The sequence below is a fragment of the Equus asinus genome, chromosome 17 (assembly GCF_041296235.1).
Source record: "Equus asinus isolate D_3611 breed Donkey chromosome 17, EquAss-T2T_v2, whole genome shotgun sequence".
NCBI lineage: Eukaryota > Metazoa > Chordata > Mammalia > Perissodactyla > Equidae > Equus > Equus asinus.
In genome coordinates this window covers 28,358,979-28,378,017 of record NC_091806.1, presented here as the reverse complement: position 1 = coordinate 28,378,017, position 19,039 = coordinate 28,358,979, and the positions used below count along the sequence as shown (strand labels likewise).

The 19,039-nt window shown below is 34.0% G+C and overlaps 1 protein-coding gene across 1 annotated transcript; it reads left to right on the top strand.

Annotated features, from left to right (window-relative positions):
• The first annotated feature begins 3,536 nt into the window (after positions 1-3,536).
• LOC106829672 (olfactory receptor 4C16-like) lies at positions 3,537-4,448 on the top strand. The gene has a single exon (XM_014838906.1). It carries the CDS (start codon positions 3,537-3,539, stop codon positions 4,446-4,448), a length of 912 nt encoding a protein of 303 aa, XP_014694392.1.
• The last annotated feature ends 14,591 nt before the right edge of the window (positions 4,449-19,039 follow it).

The window sequence follows — 19,039 nt, the reverse complement described above, 5'->3', positions numbered from 1 at the left end:
TTTCTAGGGCATCTGTGAACCAGGGAAGCAGGAAATATGAGATTCATTTACACAGGATGAGGAACTCAAGGAAAGTGGATTATACACTCTTTTAATTGAGCTTTTGAGGGTTAAAAATCTTGGGACAAGCTGTTATCCTTCTCACAAAGAATGTGAAATTCTGCATATACATAAAGTAGCATAGAATTTCTCCAAAAGAAAGGGAGAATTGTAACTGAATTAGGGAGGGATGGATAGTTTATGAGACAGTCCTTGTGGAAAGCAATGCTTCTCACTGTGACCTCTGCAATAAAACAGATTATTTAAGCATATGAAGATCTATCAATCCTTGCATTCCATCCTCATCTATTCTCCATCTTTGCCTGCCTGTCTTTTGGCTCTTCTCTGCTCCATCAATATCAAGAGATTATCTGTTTATTATAGTTTGACAAATTTAGTCATTCTAAAGTTGGCTTATCTTATCAAAAGAATTGAGGTAAACACAGTAGTTTTTAGAAGGTCTTCTGTATGATTAGTGTAGTTTTATCTCCATATTCTTGTAACCATTTTAGCATTAGATTCATAGAGAACCTGATGAAAGTTGTTAACTCTCCTCTGGAGAAAAAAAACGGACATATGTTCATCCTCCTAAACTTACATAAAATAAGAATTAATATAGGATGATACAAAGAATGTAAGATTATTTTTGCATGCCCTAAGGGCCAAGGATTCATTTTTTAAAAAATGCTTTAAGATCATTCTATCAGAGTCCAATGTCTTATACGGCTATGCAGTGCTATTCAGAATATAACATCTTATATAGTAGGCCATGGAGCTGATTCACTAAGTTATTTAAAATTTATCTCAGGGTTGTTTTCTTTTTCTTTTTTGGTTTTATAGAATGGGATACTATACATGATAGATAGACGATCCCAGTAAATTAATGATGCTACTATATTTTGTAATAAGACTTCCATCCAGGAAAGAAGCTAAAATAAATACACACATTCTTGCATTGTAAGCAATAATATGTAATAATATAGCAAGGGCTATAAAGAAAGACTTCAGAGAGCAGAAGAGTGACTTTCCCTTCTCACAGGCAATCATTGAAGGCCAGCTAGAGGATGTTTCTCAGCAGTTTTGTCCTTAAATTACCAGAAGATTGAAGTAGCTAGAAATGGAAAGGTGTTCCAGAAAGAAAGGAGAAGGCAAGATGAGCTTGGATATGCTGCACTTATTTATTTTTAATCTTTGGCTTCCACTTTAATTCCATTATAGACATTTCACTTGATGCATTTACTAATCTTTATATGCTCAAATTGCCTCATTAACATATCCTGACTATACATAGACTACAACAAATATTTGTTGACTTGGGAAGTATAGTCTCCCTTTTCTAGATGGTGGAGTATTATAGATTACAAAATGCATCCCTTTGTTCAAGATACAAAGAAAATCACTGAAATATACTTGAGGGCACACAACAGGTTTTCCAAAGAAATTTCTAAATATGTAGCTAAACTAGTCTGCATTGTTTGTAACACGAATGGATAGAAATTGGCTTTACAGCTGCAGATATGGGTGGAGAATTTTAAAGTCATCTGAAATTATTGATTAAATATTTGATTAGCACAAAATTATTAACAAGTTAAGTAATCACATATATTTATTATTCTCAATTTATCTTAAATATATTTGTCCAAATGGAAAGGAATAAATAAGCTTGTCCTAGAAAATAGGCGAATAGGATTCAAAACTGTACACCCAAAACGGTGGTCAATATCATGGAACATTGAAGTGACAGAGACTTTCACATCATCTTGCTCTCAATGCCTACCATATTTTCAAGGGCCAATGTTTTACAATACATCACTCTTTTAAATGAAGAAAGGAAACAGTGAACTTATTGTAATAATTAAGATACCAAGACTCAGTTCCCTTATATTTTAAGATTTTACTCAAAATCTCACAGTGCAAAGAGATCTTTTTTTTAAGCTTTGTAAAACCAAACTGAACAATGTCATGAAAGAGTTTCCCTAGAATTGTTTTGGATTTGCAGGAATAAGTGATATTTCTGCTCTGTTGAGGAGAAGAAAATTGACCAAGGGAGAAGAAAAAATGTGTAAGGCAAATTTTATGTCTATTTAGTCTATCATAGTCTGTGCTTTTCCTACTTACAACTTTCAAGACAATGTTTTGAAGATTGAATGGGACTGAGGAGGAGCAGAATAGAATAAATGTCTTCCAGATTATATTTAAATATATGATATTTCAGTTTATATTTTTGTCACTTCCAGCATCAGCTTCACTTGAAAGATCTAGAGAAAAGTTTTGTTTCTGGAAGTGAAACCCATGAGAATAATTTTTTTCAAATGTGAAAAAAAAATCATTGAAAGAAGTGACATTCCCAAGTTAAATAATCAATGTCTTTGCCATAAAAAAAGTAAATTAAATGAAGAAGTCAGTAACTGACTCTATACACTATACCTCTTTTTTTTTAAAACTACATCTCCCACCCTCTTTGCCTTCTTTGCTCTGTTCTGGGAATCATGTCTTGCAGATACTTGAAAAATACAAACACTATTTGGAATACAACTATGATTGCGCCCTACACTAACCACTTAGTAAAACAACCTGCAAACAATCACCCCAGATCTGAGATGCTTAAGCAGAAAACAGATACTATAGAGTAATAACCCACCCTCCTTTCTTTAGAAATGTAACTTCAGGGACTCTGTGCTAAAGGGAAATTTTCAGAAATTGTAAAAAGAAATATAGAAATGGGGAAATGTGATATATTGTCAAATATGAAAGAATATTCATTTTTGTTCATTGATATTTGTTGATTACAAAACGTCAGAAACATTCTTGAAGGTATAGCAGATTACTAAAAGCTGTAAGTGTTTCCAGTTCCTTTTTTCAAGCTATAATGTCTGAGAGTAAGTGTTCGGGAAGAGTTGGAACATATTAAATTTATACATATATGTATATATATATAATATACATTTTGGATTATATATGTGTAATAAATGCATCATACATAAATATATGTATAAATAAGACATTGTTTATGGGTTTAAGAGTGGTGTATGATTCAATATTTCTATCACAAACCTCCAAGGGCACTCAAATATTTCCTAAATGCCAAGTGACACACCATGCAAAACATGGGCCCTGAGGTTTTTTAATAACACAAAAAAGAAGGAAATAACAAAACACAGCTCTCCCTCTCAATTATACATTAAATAAATTGGCAAAGTTAATCAAAATCATATCAAAGCTAACAAAGACTTTTCTTTCAAAAGTCCTGTAGGAAAAAATCACATCATAAGCTTATTTGAAACTCCTTATAACAGTTCTGAAAGTGTTTGTTAAAAATTAAGGAACAAAGTATTAGCATGAATTATTAAAAAAATCACAGATAGGATGTCCTCCAAGAGGAATATTTATTTTTCCTTAAAATGTTCCATAACATTGCCTAACACATCATAAATTAATCCCTCATTTTTTGCAGATGAACCATTTTACACTCATCCTTTCTCTTCATTCATGAAATCATGCGGCTGAATAATAATGTGACTGAGTTCATTCTGCTTGGGTTGACCCAGGATCCAGTTAGGAAGAAAATAGTGTTCATCATTTTCTTGATTTTCTATTTGGGGACCTTGTTGGGTAACTTGCTGATTATTGCCACCATCAAGACCAGCCAGGTACTTAGGAGTCCAATGTATTTCTTCCTTTTCCACTTATCCTTATCTGATACCTGCTTCTCTACTTCCACAGCTCCTAGAATGATTGTGGATGCCCTTTTGAAGAAGACCACTATCTCTTTCAGTGAATGCATGATCCAAGTCTTTACATTCCATTTCTTTGGCTGTCTGGAGATCTTTATCCTAATTATTATGGCCGTTGACCGCTATGTGGCCATCTGTAAGCCCCTGCACTACATGACCATCATGAATCATCGAGTTTGTGGTGCATTGGTGGCTGTGGCCTGGGTGGGGTCCTGTGTGCATTCTTCAGCTCAGATTTTTCTGGCCTTGAATTTACCTTTTTGTGGTCCCAATGTGATTGATCACTATTTCTGTGACTTGCAGCCTTTGTTGAAACTTGCCTGTACAGACACCTATGTGGTCAATCTGCTCTTGGTGTCCAACAGCGGGGCCATCTGTACGGTGAGTTTTGTCATGCTGATGTTCTCCTATGTTATCATCTTGCATTCTCTGAGAAACCACAGTGCTGAAGGGAGGAGAAAAGCCCTCTCCACCTGCGTTTCCCACATCACCGTGGTCATCTTGTTCTTTGGTCCTTGCATATTTATATACACACGCCCTGCAACAACGCTCCCCATGGACAAGTTGATAGCTGTGTTTTATTCAATTGGAACACCTTTGTTCAACCCTCTGATTTATACACTGAGGAATGCTGAAGTGAAAAACGCTGTGTGGAAGTTATGGAGCAGAAGTTGATCTCAGATGACAAAAGACGGTTAGAAGTTTCTCAGTTTTCTTCATAGTCTGAATTGACCTAGAAGAAGTCCCTAGAGAATATTATCTTCTTGTTGTGGAGTTAATATAATACCGTCTCAGGCTATGAGAGCTAGTTCCTTCAAGACTGTAAGTAATGTGAACACATATACTAGTTAGTATTGAGTCAATTTTATGTAGAGGAAAATATACCGTGAAGTATAAACAAGTTGTACAGCCCATTACCTTAGATGTTGCTCACCGCTGTGCTTCTGCCTCTCTCGCTTGCTTAGCCTCACTGTGGATTTCATCTAGTGTGTCCCCTGCCTTTCTTATGCTGCCTCTGGTGTTTCTGCTTCCAGATACTCTCACCTTTTATGCATATTACACAGCCTTGTAACTTTTAAGTCTTCCAAACCTTTTCATTTATTAAACAATTGTCTCATCACATTTGATCATGGACTTTCAACTTAGTTGTTCTTTCTGACTAGTACCAGATTCAAATAACTGTAGAAGCTCCATGTGGTAAAGGACGATATATATAATCTACTAATCCCCTTTTAAAATATTGGGCATTTACTCCAAATTCTTACCATGTGTTTACCTAGATCCTTCTAGGAAAATGACGGAACATAGAGAGGAAATTCATCCTTCTGAGACAGATCTTTGATCTTAGTAAGGTTTTGACTGTTAGGTTTATACTCAGAATACTATCATTAATAAAATCTACTTTGATGCTTCTAACTTAATTATTTCTAATTTGGGGGATGGTATTAAGGTTTCTCTTGAATCATACCAATTATGGTAATTTTTTAATAGTATCAGGTTATGATTGTAGCATAGATGGTCCAAATTAAGGATAATATATTTATATGGGCTGGAAGAAGACAGTGTAACCAGTTGGTGTTAGTGTATTTCAGAATATTAGTAGATTAGAACAATGAATGAAATAGCTCAGAGGAGGATATTTAGACCTTGAGACAGAAACATTTGTATCACAGATATGAACTGTGAATTTATCTTTTGGGGGAAAAAAAACCCTGTGGAAACAGAAAAAAAATAATAATGGTTGCCAGGGTTTCAGAGGGAGAAGTAATGGGATGAATAGGTGGAACACAGGGGAATATTTGAGAAGGGGAACTACTGTATTTTATTCCCTAATGGTTGATACATGATGTATTGTATATGTCAAAACACATAAAACTATACAACACAAAGAGGAAACTCTAATAAAAATTATAGACTTTAGTAAAAATGTATCAATATTTGTTTACCAGTTGTAACAAATGTCCTGCACAAATGCAAGATATCAGAAACTGGGAAACTGTGAGGCAGGCAGAGTGAGTACATGGGAACTCTGCATTTTTTGCATAACTTACTCTAAATCAAAACCGAACTAAAAAATAAAATCTATTTAAAAAGTTATACTTGCAACAGAAAGTTCAAGTATTCACTACCATGTTTAAAATATTTTATTTGAATATATATACAATTCATTATATAATTACATACTTTATTAAGCCACATATTGATACTCTCAAATCCTTTACAGTTTATCCTAGTATGCTATACAAATATCATTAATGAGTACACAATATTATATTTTCTGTGGGACATATTATTTTTTTTAACTTGAGGAGTATTATTTTAAATTTGCATGCATTAGTTTGAATGCTGTTGCAGATCAGGAATAATTTGCATTACAAGGCTTTAGCTATCTGTATTACACAGGATAGTCATTAATACTTTATAGTTACATGTCTAAAAGGAGTTTTTCTCTATTTTATTTATTTTTTATCTTTTTCAACATACTAAATTCATGGACATGTTACAGTTAATAAACACAGAATATGACATAATTTTTTAAATAGTTTAAATCTCCAATAATAACAAAAAGAGTTTGAGTTTTTACTACAAATTTATCCTATCTAGATTTATCTTATATTCTGAAAGGAAGTAAATGTAAAACTTATGCTTTCAAAGCCTCAGGCAGGATTTTGCATTCTAAAAGTGTCTGAGAAAGCTTAGAGTCTAAAACTAAATTTTTAATTTACTAGAAAAATATTTTATACAAAATGAAAGCAAAAACATGTATATTCTACCTTCTTATTGCTATGCAATATTCTAGAAGTTAAAAATATGATAGTGAAGAAAAAACAATATTCATGGTATCATGGAGTTTACAGTGTGATGTACTGAAGATGGATAATAAAAAAAGATGAATATTTAATATACTAGGGATTTAAATAATGCCTTGAGTTAACATAAAGCAAGGTAATTGAAGAGTGTGATGGTGGCAAAGTTAGGGGTAAAGATGCATACATTTTAGGATAGGATGGTCAAGGAAGGTCCAAATGATTAGTTGACTTTTTCAAATAAGACCAAAATTAGTGCTTCTCAACCAGGGGACATTTTGCCCCACAGAGTACAGTTGTCAAAGTCTAGACTTGTTACTGTTTGCCAAAACGATAGGAGTGGGGGATGGGCACTGCCACTATCGTCTGGCGCGTAGAGTTCAATGATCCTGTTGAACAACCAACACCACACAGGAAAAATCCTTATAACAATGAACTATCATACTGAAAATGTCAATTGTGCCAAATATGGGAGCCTCTGACCAATATGAACAATTCTTAAATCTATCAGCAGGGAGAGAGTTCTGGGTAGATGAAACAGGAAAGATAAGTAGGATATGCTTATTATAGACAAAGAAAATCAAATATCCCAGTCTGTCTAGAGAAAGGGAATAAGAAAGACAATACTTGAGGATGACACCAAAAATATCGTGGGGAAGTTCATTTTATAGGACTACAGGATTTTATCTGGAGTGAAACAGGAAAACAGTATTTGTGGCATGATATGAGTTATGTTTTCATAGGATAATTTTGAATGACTTATTGAGCATTGTAAGTGGAAACTTGGATATTAGGAAGAAAGTGCAATAATCTAGAAAAGAGATTATGATAGTTTAGACCAAGTGAGTAGCAATATATGGTGAGAAGAAGTCTGCTTATGGATACGGTTTTCATTGTTGATGAGAATGTAACATGGTACATCCACTTTGGGTAATGTTCTACATGGTTATCATAAATTAAACATACACTTATCACATGCCTCAACAATTCCATTCTTAGCTATTTATCCAGGAGAAATAATATGTTCTCAAATGCCTTGTACTATAATGTTCACAGCAGCTTGGTACATGGTAGTCAAGAACTTTAAATAACCCAAGTGTGCATTAATAAAAAGAAGCATAAATTGCAGTATATACATACAATTGAATCTTCCTTAACAATAAAAAGGAATTAACTACTGATACACACAACACCATTGATGAATTGCAAACATTTTTCTGAGTTAAAGTCTTATTTAAAAGAGAATTTTTTTATGGTTTCATTTATATTAAGGTCTAAAACAGGCAAAGTAATCTTTGATGGAAAAGTAAAATAAAACAACAATTGCCTATATGGGGTGAGGGAGCGGGTATTGTCTAGAAGACAGCATGAGGGAAATTTCTGGGGTAAAGAAAAATTTCTAGATCTTGATAAGTACCAGGTTATACAGGTGTATTCATTTGTAAATGTTAAATGTTTGAAAAATTTTATAATAATACGTTGGGGAAATAAATTTTCTTGAGTATCCAATAGTACTAGCCATTTTATTTTGTTAGTTTTGTTTTGTTTTATTTCTGTGAAAAAAAGGTGGCTTTTATTGTGTTTGCTTCCAATAATTTTTATTGCATTTTCATGCAGTACTATCCTTTGATGGGAGCAATTATCTATTCTGTTTATTTTTCACTTTTCTATCACAATACACCATTACCCCCAGTTATTATATACCCTTCATAGGGCATTGTTTTTAATAGACGTATAGTGTTTCCTCTTACCAAGCACAACAGTATTTTAGCCATTCTTTTACTGCTTGAATTTTATGTTGAGTTGTATTTTTTATTTTACTGAACAACTTTGTGAGAAGAGATTTTTTCCACATTTATAATCATTTAGATGATAGCATCTCATTCAGTTAATTATATTCAACAGAACCTGAGGTTCACTAGATATTAACAATGATTCTTTTCATACTTATCCATATTAGACCCAATAACTCTCTGATATCTTATTTTAAATGACCAAAGTATACCTCGCCCTTTGGCCTCGACTGGAACTTGGAAGACAAAGATAGTAAAGGTGACCTCCACAAACATGAAACAATGAGAAGAAGAAGTCAAGTTCCCAGATAAACAGTCAGCCCTGCCCGTATTATAGACTGTGACACTAAGCAGACTTGTTCCCTAGGTGCCAGGAAAGATACGTGGAAAGGTAGAAAGAGACCAAATCCTGAGTTCCAAGGGAGAAAGAAGAGAAAAAGAATTAACTTAAAGAGAAAGTTTTGCCCAAGAGAGCAAATGTGGATTTAAGAGATGAAGCCTCAATAAGCCATTATCAGATGTTTGCAAATGAACCAGGGGCAGACAGAATATCAGCAATGATGCTGACATGATTTGGTCACTCTGTAAGGAGTGTCTTTTCAATATTTCTCCATTTTCTTAAGTTCTATTAATCCTTCAAGTTTCAATTCTGGTACTATTTCCTACAGGAACGAGTTCATTCTAAGTTACTAGCCAGTCATTACACTCAGCACAGCAAATAAAATCATATCCAAACAGGATGTCTCCATCACTGAAATGAAGTTATTTAAAGCCTAATATATCATTAATATCAATAATTACATTAAAAGTAATAATCAATAATCACATTAAATGTGATTTTAAATATAAATTTAACTTTAAATATCTAAATAATGATAGATATTGTCAGAATGGTTTAAAAACATGACAAAACTTTCTGCTCTCTACAAGAAACTTTCTTGACATATAACCATATTGTTGTTATAAAGTTGGTATAAAGTAGAAGGATGGCAAATATATACTATAGAAGTATTAATAAAAGAAAATTAAGAGTGGCTTTATTAATATCAGGTAAGGCAGACTCCAGAACAAAGAAAACTACCAGAAACAGAGAGGAACACTATACTGATAAAAGAGTCAATCTACCCAGAAAACATAGCAATCCTCAATGTGTGTGCACCAAACAATTTACTGCAAAATATGAAAAAGTAACAAGTAAGGGAATTGAAAGCAGAAATAGACAAATCAAAACTCCTCTCTTAAAAATTAATAGATGTATACAGAAAATCAGCAAGGATAAAGAAGGATATCACAATCTACTATTGACACTTTAGAACACTCCATCTAACAGCAACAATATATATTTCTTTTTCAAGTGCCTACCATACATATACCAGGAAAGACCATATGGTAGGCCATAAAACTTGTTGATGAAGTTGAAAGAATTAAAATAATACAGAGCATGCTCTCCAATCACAATGGTGTAAAACAATATAAAAAAATCACTGAAATCAAGAATGAGTTCTTTGAAAAGACAAGTAAATCAACAAAACTTTAGGGAGATGAACAAATTTAAAAAGAGATAAGAATCAAATGGATAAAAGTTAAAAAGAAAGATGAGACATCATAGACAATGCTACAGAAATTTTTTAAAAAATCATAAGGGACTGTTATGAACAGGTATAAACCAACAAATAGATAATGTAGAAAAAATGGATAAATTCCTGGAATATACAACATACCCAGAATGAATCAGGAAGAAATCAACAGACTGAACAAAACAATAGCAAACAGGAAATTGAATCACTAATTAAAACTTTCTGACAAACAACAGCCCAGCACCAGCTGGCTTCACAGATGAATTCTACCAAACACTTAAAGAAGAATTACTATAAATCCTATTTAAACTCTTTCAAAAACAGAGGAGGGAATGATTCCTAACTGTTTTTCATGAGGACAGCATTATCCTGATTCCAAAGGCGGACAAAGGCATCATTAAAAAAGGAAACCAAAAGCTTATATCCCTGATGAAATTAATTACAAAAAGCCTAAACAAAATATTAGCAAACTGAAATAAACAGCACATTAAAAAACTCATACACCGTGATCAAGTGGGACTAATCTCTGGGATGCAAGACTGGTTTGTGATAGGCGAATTAATTAATGTGATACTCCACACTGACAGAATGAGGTTAAAAATCTCATTATCATCTCAATAGATGCAGAAAAAGCATTCAACAGAATTCAACATGTTTTTATAATAAAAACTCTCAACAAATAGAAATAACTGACCTCACCATAATAAAGTCCATGTATGAAAAGCCCACAGCTAACATCATACTCAAGAGTGAAAAACTGAAAACTTTTCTTCTAAGATCAGGAACAAGGGAAGGATGCTCATTTTCTCTATTTCCGTTCAATATTATACTGGAAGTCCAAGCCAGAGCAATTAGACAATAAAAAGAAATAAAAGCCATCCAAACCACAAAGAAAAATGTAAAATCATCTCTGTTTGCAAATGACATGATTTTTAATGTAGAAATCCTAAAGATTCCATAAAAATCTGATAGAAATAGCAAAGGAATACAGTAAAGCTGCAGATTACAAAACCACATACAATTGTTTTGATATACACTAACAACTAATTCTCTGAAAATAAAATTAAGAAATTCCATTACAATAGTATAAAAATAATAAAATAGTTATGAATAAACCTATCAAGTGAAGTGAAAGATTATTACACTTAAAAAGACAAACCATTGATGAAAGAAATTAAAAACAAATGGAAATACAGGATGTGTTCATGGATTGGAAGACAATATTGTTAAAATGTTAATACTATTCAAAGTGCTTTACAGATTTTATGCAGTCCCTATCAAAATTCCAATGGAATCTCTAACATAATTTTTTAAAAATCCTAAAATTCACATGGAACTACAAATCTCCAATTGGCCAAAAGAGTATTGAGAAATAAAAATAAAACTGGAGTCATCAGACTTCCTGATTTCAAAATATATTACAAAGCTATAGTAATTAAAACAGCATGATATCGGCATTAAAACAGATGCATAGGCCAATGTCACAGAATAGAGACCACAGACTCACCCATGCATATCCTATAAATAGCTCTTTGACAAGAGTAAGAAGAATATACAATGGGGAAAGGATAGTCTCTTCAACAAATATGTTGAGAAACTGGATAACCAAACCGTATGTAAGAAATTGGACACTGATCTTATACCATACACCAAATCAATTCAAATGGGTTAAAGACTGTAATGTAGGACCTAGTGCCATAAAACTGCTCGAATAAAACTTAGGTGAAAAGTTTCATGACATTAGGCTTGACAACAATTTCTGAAAAAGACACAAAAGTACAAGCAACAGAATCAAAATAATGAAAGTGAGACAACATCACTAAGCACAGCAAAGGAAACAATAAACAAGAGTGAAAAAATAATTTTCATAATGGGAGCAACCATTTGTAAACCATATATAAATGATAACAGATTAATATTGAAAATATACAAAAATACTACAACTCAATAGCAAATAACTAATAACAATATATGGTCAAAGGATTTCAACAGACATTCCTCCAAAGAAGACACGAAAACTGCCCACTGATATATGAACAATCAACATCACTAATCATTGGAGAAATACACATCAAAACCACAATGAGATATCATCTCATACTGTTGAGATGGATTTATCAAAATAACAAAGATAAGAAGTGTTGGTGAAGACATAGAGAAATTGGAATGCTCGTACACTGATGGTCAGAATGTAAAACTAAGCAACCCCCAAGAAAAATAGGATGATTTCTCTTTAAAAAATTGAAAATAGAATTACATGTGATTCAGCTTTCTATTTCAGGGTCTGCATATTCACAAGTACTGATATCAGGACCTCAAAAGGGTATTTGCACTCTCATGTTCATTATAGCATTATTCACAATAGCCAAGATATGAAAACAACCCTTGACAAACAAATTGATAAGAAAATTTGGTGTTTACATACAATGGAATATTATTCAGTCTTGAAAAAGAAGGAAATCCTCTCATATGCAATAACTCGGATGAACCAGGAGGACATTAATAACGTCTGTACATAGAGGCACAAATACTACCTGATTTCATTTGTATGAGGTATGTATAATAGTAAAACTTAGAAATAGAAAGTAGAATGGTAGCTTCTAGTGCTTGGAGAAGGTGGAAACAAGGAGTTGCTTTTTGATGAGTATAACTTTCACTTATGCAAGATAAATAATTTCCAGGAGTGTGCTGTAAAACATTGTGCCTATAGTTAGCAATACTACATTGTGTACTTAAAGTTTGTTAAGAGAGTAGGTCTCATGTTATGTTCTTACCACAATAAAAATATTACAAAAATAAATAAAAATTTTAAAAGAATTGCTTTATCTCAAAAAATAATAAAAGTAGTAAAATATAAAAACGAAGATATACAGATGACAAATACCATACAAAAGATGATCAACATGATATGTCAGTAAAGAATTACAGTTAAAGCAATGATAAGATGTCACTATGCACCTATCAGAAGCCAAACCCAAAACACTGACAACAATAAATGCTGGCAAGGATGTAAAGCACAGGAACTCTCCTTCATTGCCCATGGGAATGCAAAATGGTAAACCACATAGCAAGACATCTGTTGGTTTTTTACAAAACTAAAAACCAAAACCTGCACACAGATGTTTATAGCAGCTATAACTCATAATTTCCAAACCTTGGAATCAATCAAGATGTTCTTCAGTAGGTGAATGAGGAGATTGTCTTATATCCATAATGGAATGTTATTCAGAACTAAAATTAAATGTGTTATCTAATAATGAAAGAATATGGAGGAACCTTAGATACATATTACTAAGTGAAAGAAGACAATTTGAAAGGCCACATATTGTATGATTCCAATTACATAATGTTATGGAAAAGGCAAAAAATGGAGAAAATAAAAAATATCAGTGGTTGACAGAGGGTGGAGAAAGGAAAGGATGAATAGGCAGAGCACAAAAGATTTTAAGACAGTGAAATTATTGTGTATAATATTATAATGGTGGATAATGTCATTATACATAGGTCAAAACCCATACAATGCACCAGGCTAGGGGTAAATCCTAGTGTAAACTATGGACTTGAGGTGATAATGATGTGTCAGATTCCTTGATTGTAACAAATGTACATCTCTAGAGAAGGATATTAGTAAAGAAGGAGGCAGTATATGTGTGGTGGGTGTGGCACAGATAGTATATGGGAACTCTGTTTTCCACTCCAATTTGCTGTGAACCTAAAACTCCTCTGAAAAATAGTCTATTGCAAATGTTATGTTTGCATCAAGAATTGAAAAACTGTTAAGTTTTGAACCTGATTAAAATTAAAATTGTCTGTTCTGTGAAAGACACTGTTAAGACAATGAAAAGACTAGCACAGACTAGGAGAAATTATTTGCAAAGCACATATCTGACAAAGGACTTATATCCAAAATGTACAAAGAACACTTAAGATCAACATTAAGAAAACAAGCAACCCGATAAATAAAACGGGCAAACTATGTGAACAAACATTCACTGAAGAAGTTATATTGATGGAAAATAAGCATATGAAAAGATTATTATCATATGTCATTAGAGAATGAAATACCACACAAACTTATTAGACTGACTAAATCCCAAATACTGACATCACCAAATGTTGGTGAGGATATGGAGACACAGGAACACTCATTCATCTCTAGTGGGAATGCAAAATGATACAGTCACTTTGAATATAGTTTGGCAGTTTCTTACAAAGTCAAATGTAGACTTACCATGTGATCCAGCATTGTGTTCCTAGGTATTACCCAAATGAATTGAAAGCTTAGGACTCTGCTAAAAATACACTCTGTCTTTCAATAGATGACTGGAGAAGCAAACTGCAAAACACCCATAGAGTGGAATATTATTCAGCAATAAAAAATGAAGTATCAAAAAACAAAACAACAGGATGGAACATTCAATGCCTATTGCTAAATGAAAGAAGACAATCTGAAAGTCCACAAACTTTAAGATCACAAATGCATGGTATTTAGGACATAAAAAACAATGGATACAGTAAGGAGATTAGTGTTTGCCAAGAGTTGGGAAGGAGGAAGGAATGGGGATGATAAAACACAGCACAGGGGATTTTTAGAAGGGTGAATCTATTCTATATAATACTGTAATGGCGGATACCTGTCATCATATGTTTGTCAAAACCCATAGACTATGCAACAACAGGAGTCAATTCTAATGGAAACTGTGGACTTTGGGTGATAATGATGTGTCAACCTAGATTCAGCAATAACTTAAAACATTATATAACATAATGCAAGATGTTGATAACACTATGACACTGGACTGTGGGAACTTAGTACAATTTTCATTCATTCTGCTTTAAAACTAAAACTGATCTCTAAAAACATCAGGATACCTGTTATCTTAAAATTGAGGCAGGGGCAGGGTAGAGAAGGTGCTCAGAAATAGATGTACTTATGGGTAATATTTTATTTCTTGTGATGATTGGCAAATTTACAAGTAGTGATATTAGTTAAATAAATGTAGAAGAATAAAATATAAAATGAGTAAAATAAAATGTAAAAATAACTTGGATATTAGTGAATTCTACAAGTAAAATTTTACTATAAAACTTTTTTTTTTTCTGTTTATCTGTTAGCACTTCCTTCTTGCTGGTTTTCTCCACTTATGGTGAGCAGGAGATCCAGATCTGTTCTCTCAAAGACTCTTTTAGGAAAAAAAAGAATGACTCTGTTTAATAGTCCAAACAAAAGTAATGACTGTGTTTCATCTGCCAACAGATCCCTGACACAATTACAGCCTCGGGGAAATGTTTCTGATCAAACTATCTAGACAAACTCATATTTCAACCTTGTGAGATAACTCCACCTACACCTTATATACTGAAAAGTGGAGAAGTTGTACTTTCTCAGAGGAAAATCAAGATTCAGTTATTGAAGAAGGAAAATAGACTCCTCTCAGGGATGAACAATCAGGGCCCACTAAGGCAGCTTCTGCATCTCATGTTTAACCATCATTATGAATCAGGGCAGATGTGTCTGAAAATCTTTTTAGATTTGTGCAGCAAAACAGCAGATGTCCTCCAATGTTGACTGTATCCTCCTTGATGTCGCATTCCTCACCACATCATGAAAAATATGCATGCTGTTGAAGAGACAACCTGTCATTTTCAATGTTCCATTTGTTGTTGTCTCCCAGTGCTGTTATTCTAACTACTCAAGTCACACCCAAGTAAGGTGTTCCTAGAAGACCACTTGTTGTGTCCCAAGACCTGACCTCACTTCTCTGTGCCATCCTTCCAAATTTGTGGTCTTGATAGTTCAAAATAATTTATTTTATTTCATTTACCACTATCTAGATAATTTTGTAAAACATAATAATAAACTGTTACTCAATTTCTTTTTTAATTGAGTTTAATTTGCTTTATTCATTCATTCACTTACTAAACAATTGACTACTAATTGCATGCTATAAAACATTGTTTGCTCAATACTTACTGTGATAAAGATATGGAGGAAAACAAGACACTCATGATCTCTGTCCTCTGTGAGTTCCCACCGTTTACAGAACTGGCTGAGAGCCTGAGGAATAAAAATGAAACACCTATTTTCCAGCCTGTATGCAATATTTTTCTATTTTGAATTTCTCTAGTCACTGATCTGTTTAGTCAGAATTTGTGTGTGTGTTTTAGCCACTACTACTCATGTGGCCTTCTCAGGCAGGACCCTCTCCCATAGATTGGAAAGTCCATTCCTTTGGGTACCATATCACTACTCTTTCATGATTTTATGCATGACTTTTGAACATTCATTTTGAGGCCATTCTGGGATTTTTTTTTAAAGTTGGTGTAACCCTACCTTTGGTACTTGGTCCACTTCTCTAAACTCCCTGTTTCTCCCCAACCACATGATTTAAGCTGTCATTTACCAGTAATGATTCACAAATCTAGTTCTACAGTCCTAACTTGAAATTCATATTTTAAAAAAGAAACCTATCTACTGAAAATTTTCACCTATAAATCTTATGGCTACCTGAATTTCAACTCGTCCTCAGTATTTTACCATAAATTCTAGGCACCTCAACATGAGATGCCATTACTTAGCTATTAGAAATGTTTTTCATTATCATCACTTTATACTACTCTCTGCTTTTCAGTTTAGGGTAGTGTAAGGAAAATGTGTAGAAGGAAGACAAACCGTGGAATGAAACAGTCATTGTCAACACTAGAATCACTATATGTATAACTTAGGCAAGCTTCCTAACTTCTGTGACTTTCAGCTTTCTCTTCTATGAAATGGCATTATTAATACCCACCTAATGAAACGGTCATTTGAACTCAAAGATATGACATAGGTAAAGTGGCAAACACAGGGCTCAGTGTATAAAAGGTATTCTTGGTGAGAAAAATTGTTTCAATAAATTGTATTCCTTAATATGTATCTTTTTACTAACATGAGTTAACAAAGTAAATGGAAATGAATTTGAAAAAAGTGAGATGTTAATTCAGCATGCAAAAATAGCTTTATATACATATTAATTATCAGATCGCTTCTGATAAATATGTAGTTCCTTGGTGGAGAATGTCTGTTTCAGGCACTACATTGACTTTCCTGGACTGAACTTGCAAATAAATTACAAGAGCTGGATAACTTTGTTTCCTAATGCAAGGTGAGGCGACTTAGGGCACTGGGTGGGAGCAGAGTTGTTTCTTGGTGATCTACTTTCTCTTCTACCAATGATAAAATTTCTTCTTCTTGTTCTCCACCATCCATTTATATTTTTCCTCTTTCTTACATTGCAGTTGTGGGCTTTCATTCCATGTTCCTTTCTCTACATGAGGCCCAGTGCCACTCTCCCCACAGACACCATCATGGCTGTGTTTTACTTGGTGGTCACACCTCTCTTAAACCCCAGCAATTACTCCTTCAAGAATGCTGAAGTGAAAAATGCTGTGAGGAGACTGATGGAGAGGAAAACGACTTGGGACAAGAAATAGATGATTAGGTAAGGCAAATAGGAGGAGAAAGGGTTGTGAAATTGGGGTACCTACGATCTCTCTTTGTCTCTGTCTTTACTGATGGGGTGGCCTTGGGCTAATTACCGTCATTCAGTTTCAGTTTCCTCATCATTTTGTGACTGGACAGGATCAAAAGGGTCTCTAGGATGAAGTCCAGGAAGGATCTTCTAATGCTGCACTTCCACATTTGACAGTGACCATGAGGCTGGTTTTGAGAGAATGAACTCTTCTAGAAAACCAGAGTCAGCCCAGCAATAATGAAGAAGGAACTGGAACAGCAGATGAGGACCATATCAGGGAACAGTGGTCATATGCCCTCTGTGTTTGAAAAGCTTGAACTTTTGGGTTTTGGGAGGTGAAAGGTAGAGAGGCAAGTAGGGGAAATAGTTGTCACTCAAATGCTTGGAAATTCTATTGACCTGACACACTGAGGATTTGCCCAGTGGTTCTGGGCAGCCAAGCTGACCTAAAAGGGTTTAGTCCTCAGAACAGGTGATTTGACTCTTGACAAGAGATTCAGATGAGCTCATTTTAGCATTAGACTCAGTATTTTTTAAGAATCAAATGGAGTCATAAGGAGATTTTAAGTGATTTGAAAGTACTAGACAATAATATCTATTTTGTAGGTACAAGTTTTTCTTTTTCTTTTTTTCTGAGGTATACTTTTTGGTGAGGAAGATTGGCCCTGAGCATTAGTAATAGATGTTAATCTATTACCCATCATAATCTTTCTTTTTTTCTCCCCAAAGCCCCAGTACATAGTTGTATATCCTAGTTGTAAGTCCTTCTAGTTCCTCTATGTGGGGTGTTGCCACAGCATGACTTGATGAGCAGTGCACAGGTCCATGCCCAGGATCTGAACCAGTGAACCCCGGGCCACTGGAGTGGAGCATGCAAACTTAACCACTATGTCACCAGGCCGGCCCCTGTAGGTACAAATTTTACTTTCCACATATCATTAACATTTTTTCATGTCTACAATTCTCTTCTGTTCACATCTGTGTGTCCTTTTTCTCCTGTTTTCCCTCCTTATGCCTCTGGTTCTTTGGCCCATTAGTTTTCTCTCTCTTCAGCATCTTAGCTTCTTGTACTTCTCAGCCATTCCAACAAAACACTGTGATAACCTGCTCTCTTCTACCATCATTATTGCTTTGATGTTCTCCTTCCATGAGCACTCTACTTCTCTTTATTCATTACTCTGGAGCTGCCTATTGATTAAAGTGTAGCTTTAACTGCCCTTGGGTCCTCAGTTTTTTTCCTATGATATTTTAATCATCTTCTTTTGAGTCCTACTTCATGTAGCCACCACCCTATACCATAAGAATGTACCTCTAAACCCTAACCACAGCACTGACCCTCACTCACAGCAGATACTTTTTCACCACATTTCCTGATTAATCACTTGAAAGCATTTCTCTGATCTTGTCCTTCCACTCCAAAATTCGTCGGTGACTCCCAATTGCCTTCTGTATCAACCACAAAATTCTACTTACTATACAACACCCTTGAGGCATGGTCTTCTCTGAATGTTTTATTTTATTTTCAATTATACTCTGGTAGAGCTCACTGTTTCCTGAGCATCCTCTTGTGTCTTC

What these genes read in the sequence shown, in the direction of transcription:
- LOC106829672 (XM_014838906.1), top strand. Translation starts at nt 3,537, where the DNA reads ATGCGGCTGAATAATAATGTGACTGAGTTCATTCTGCTTGGGTTGACC.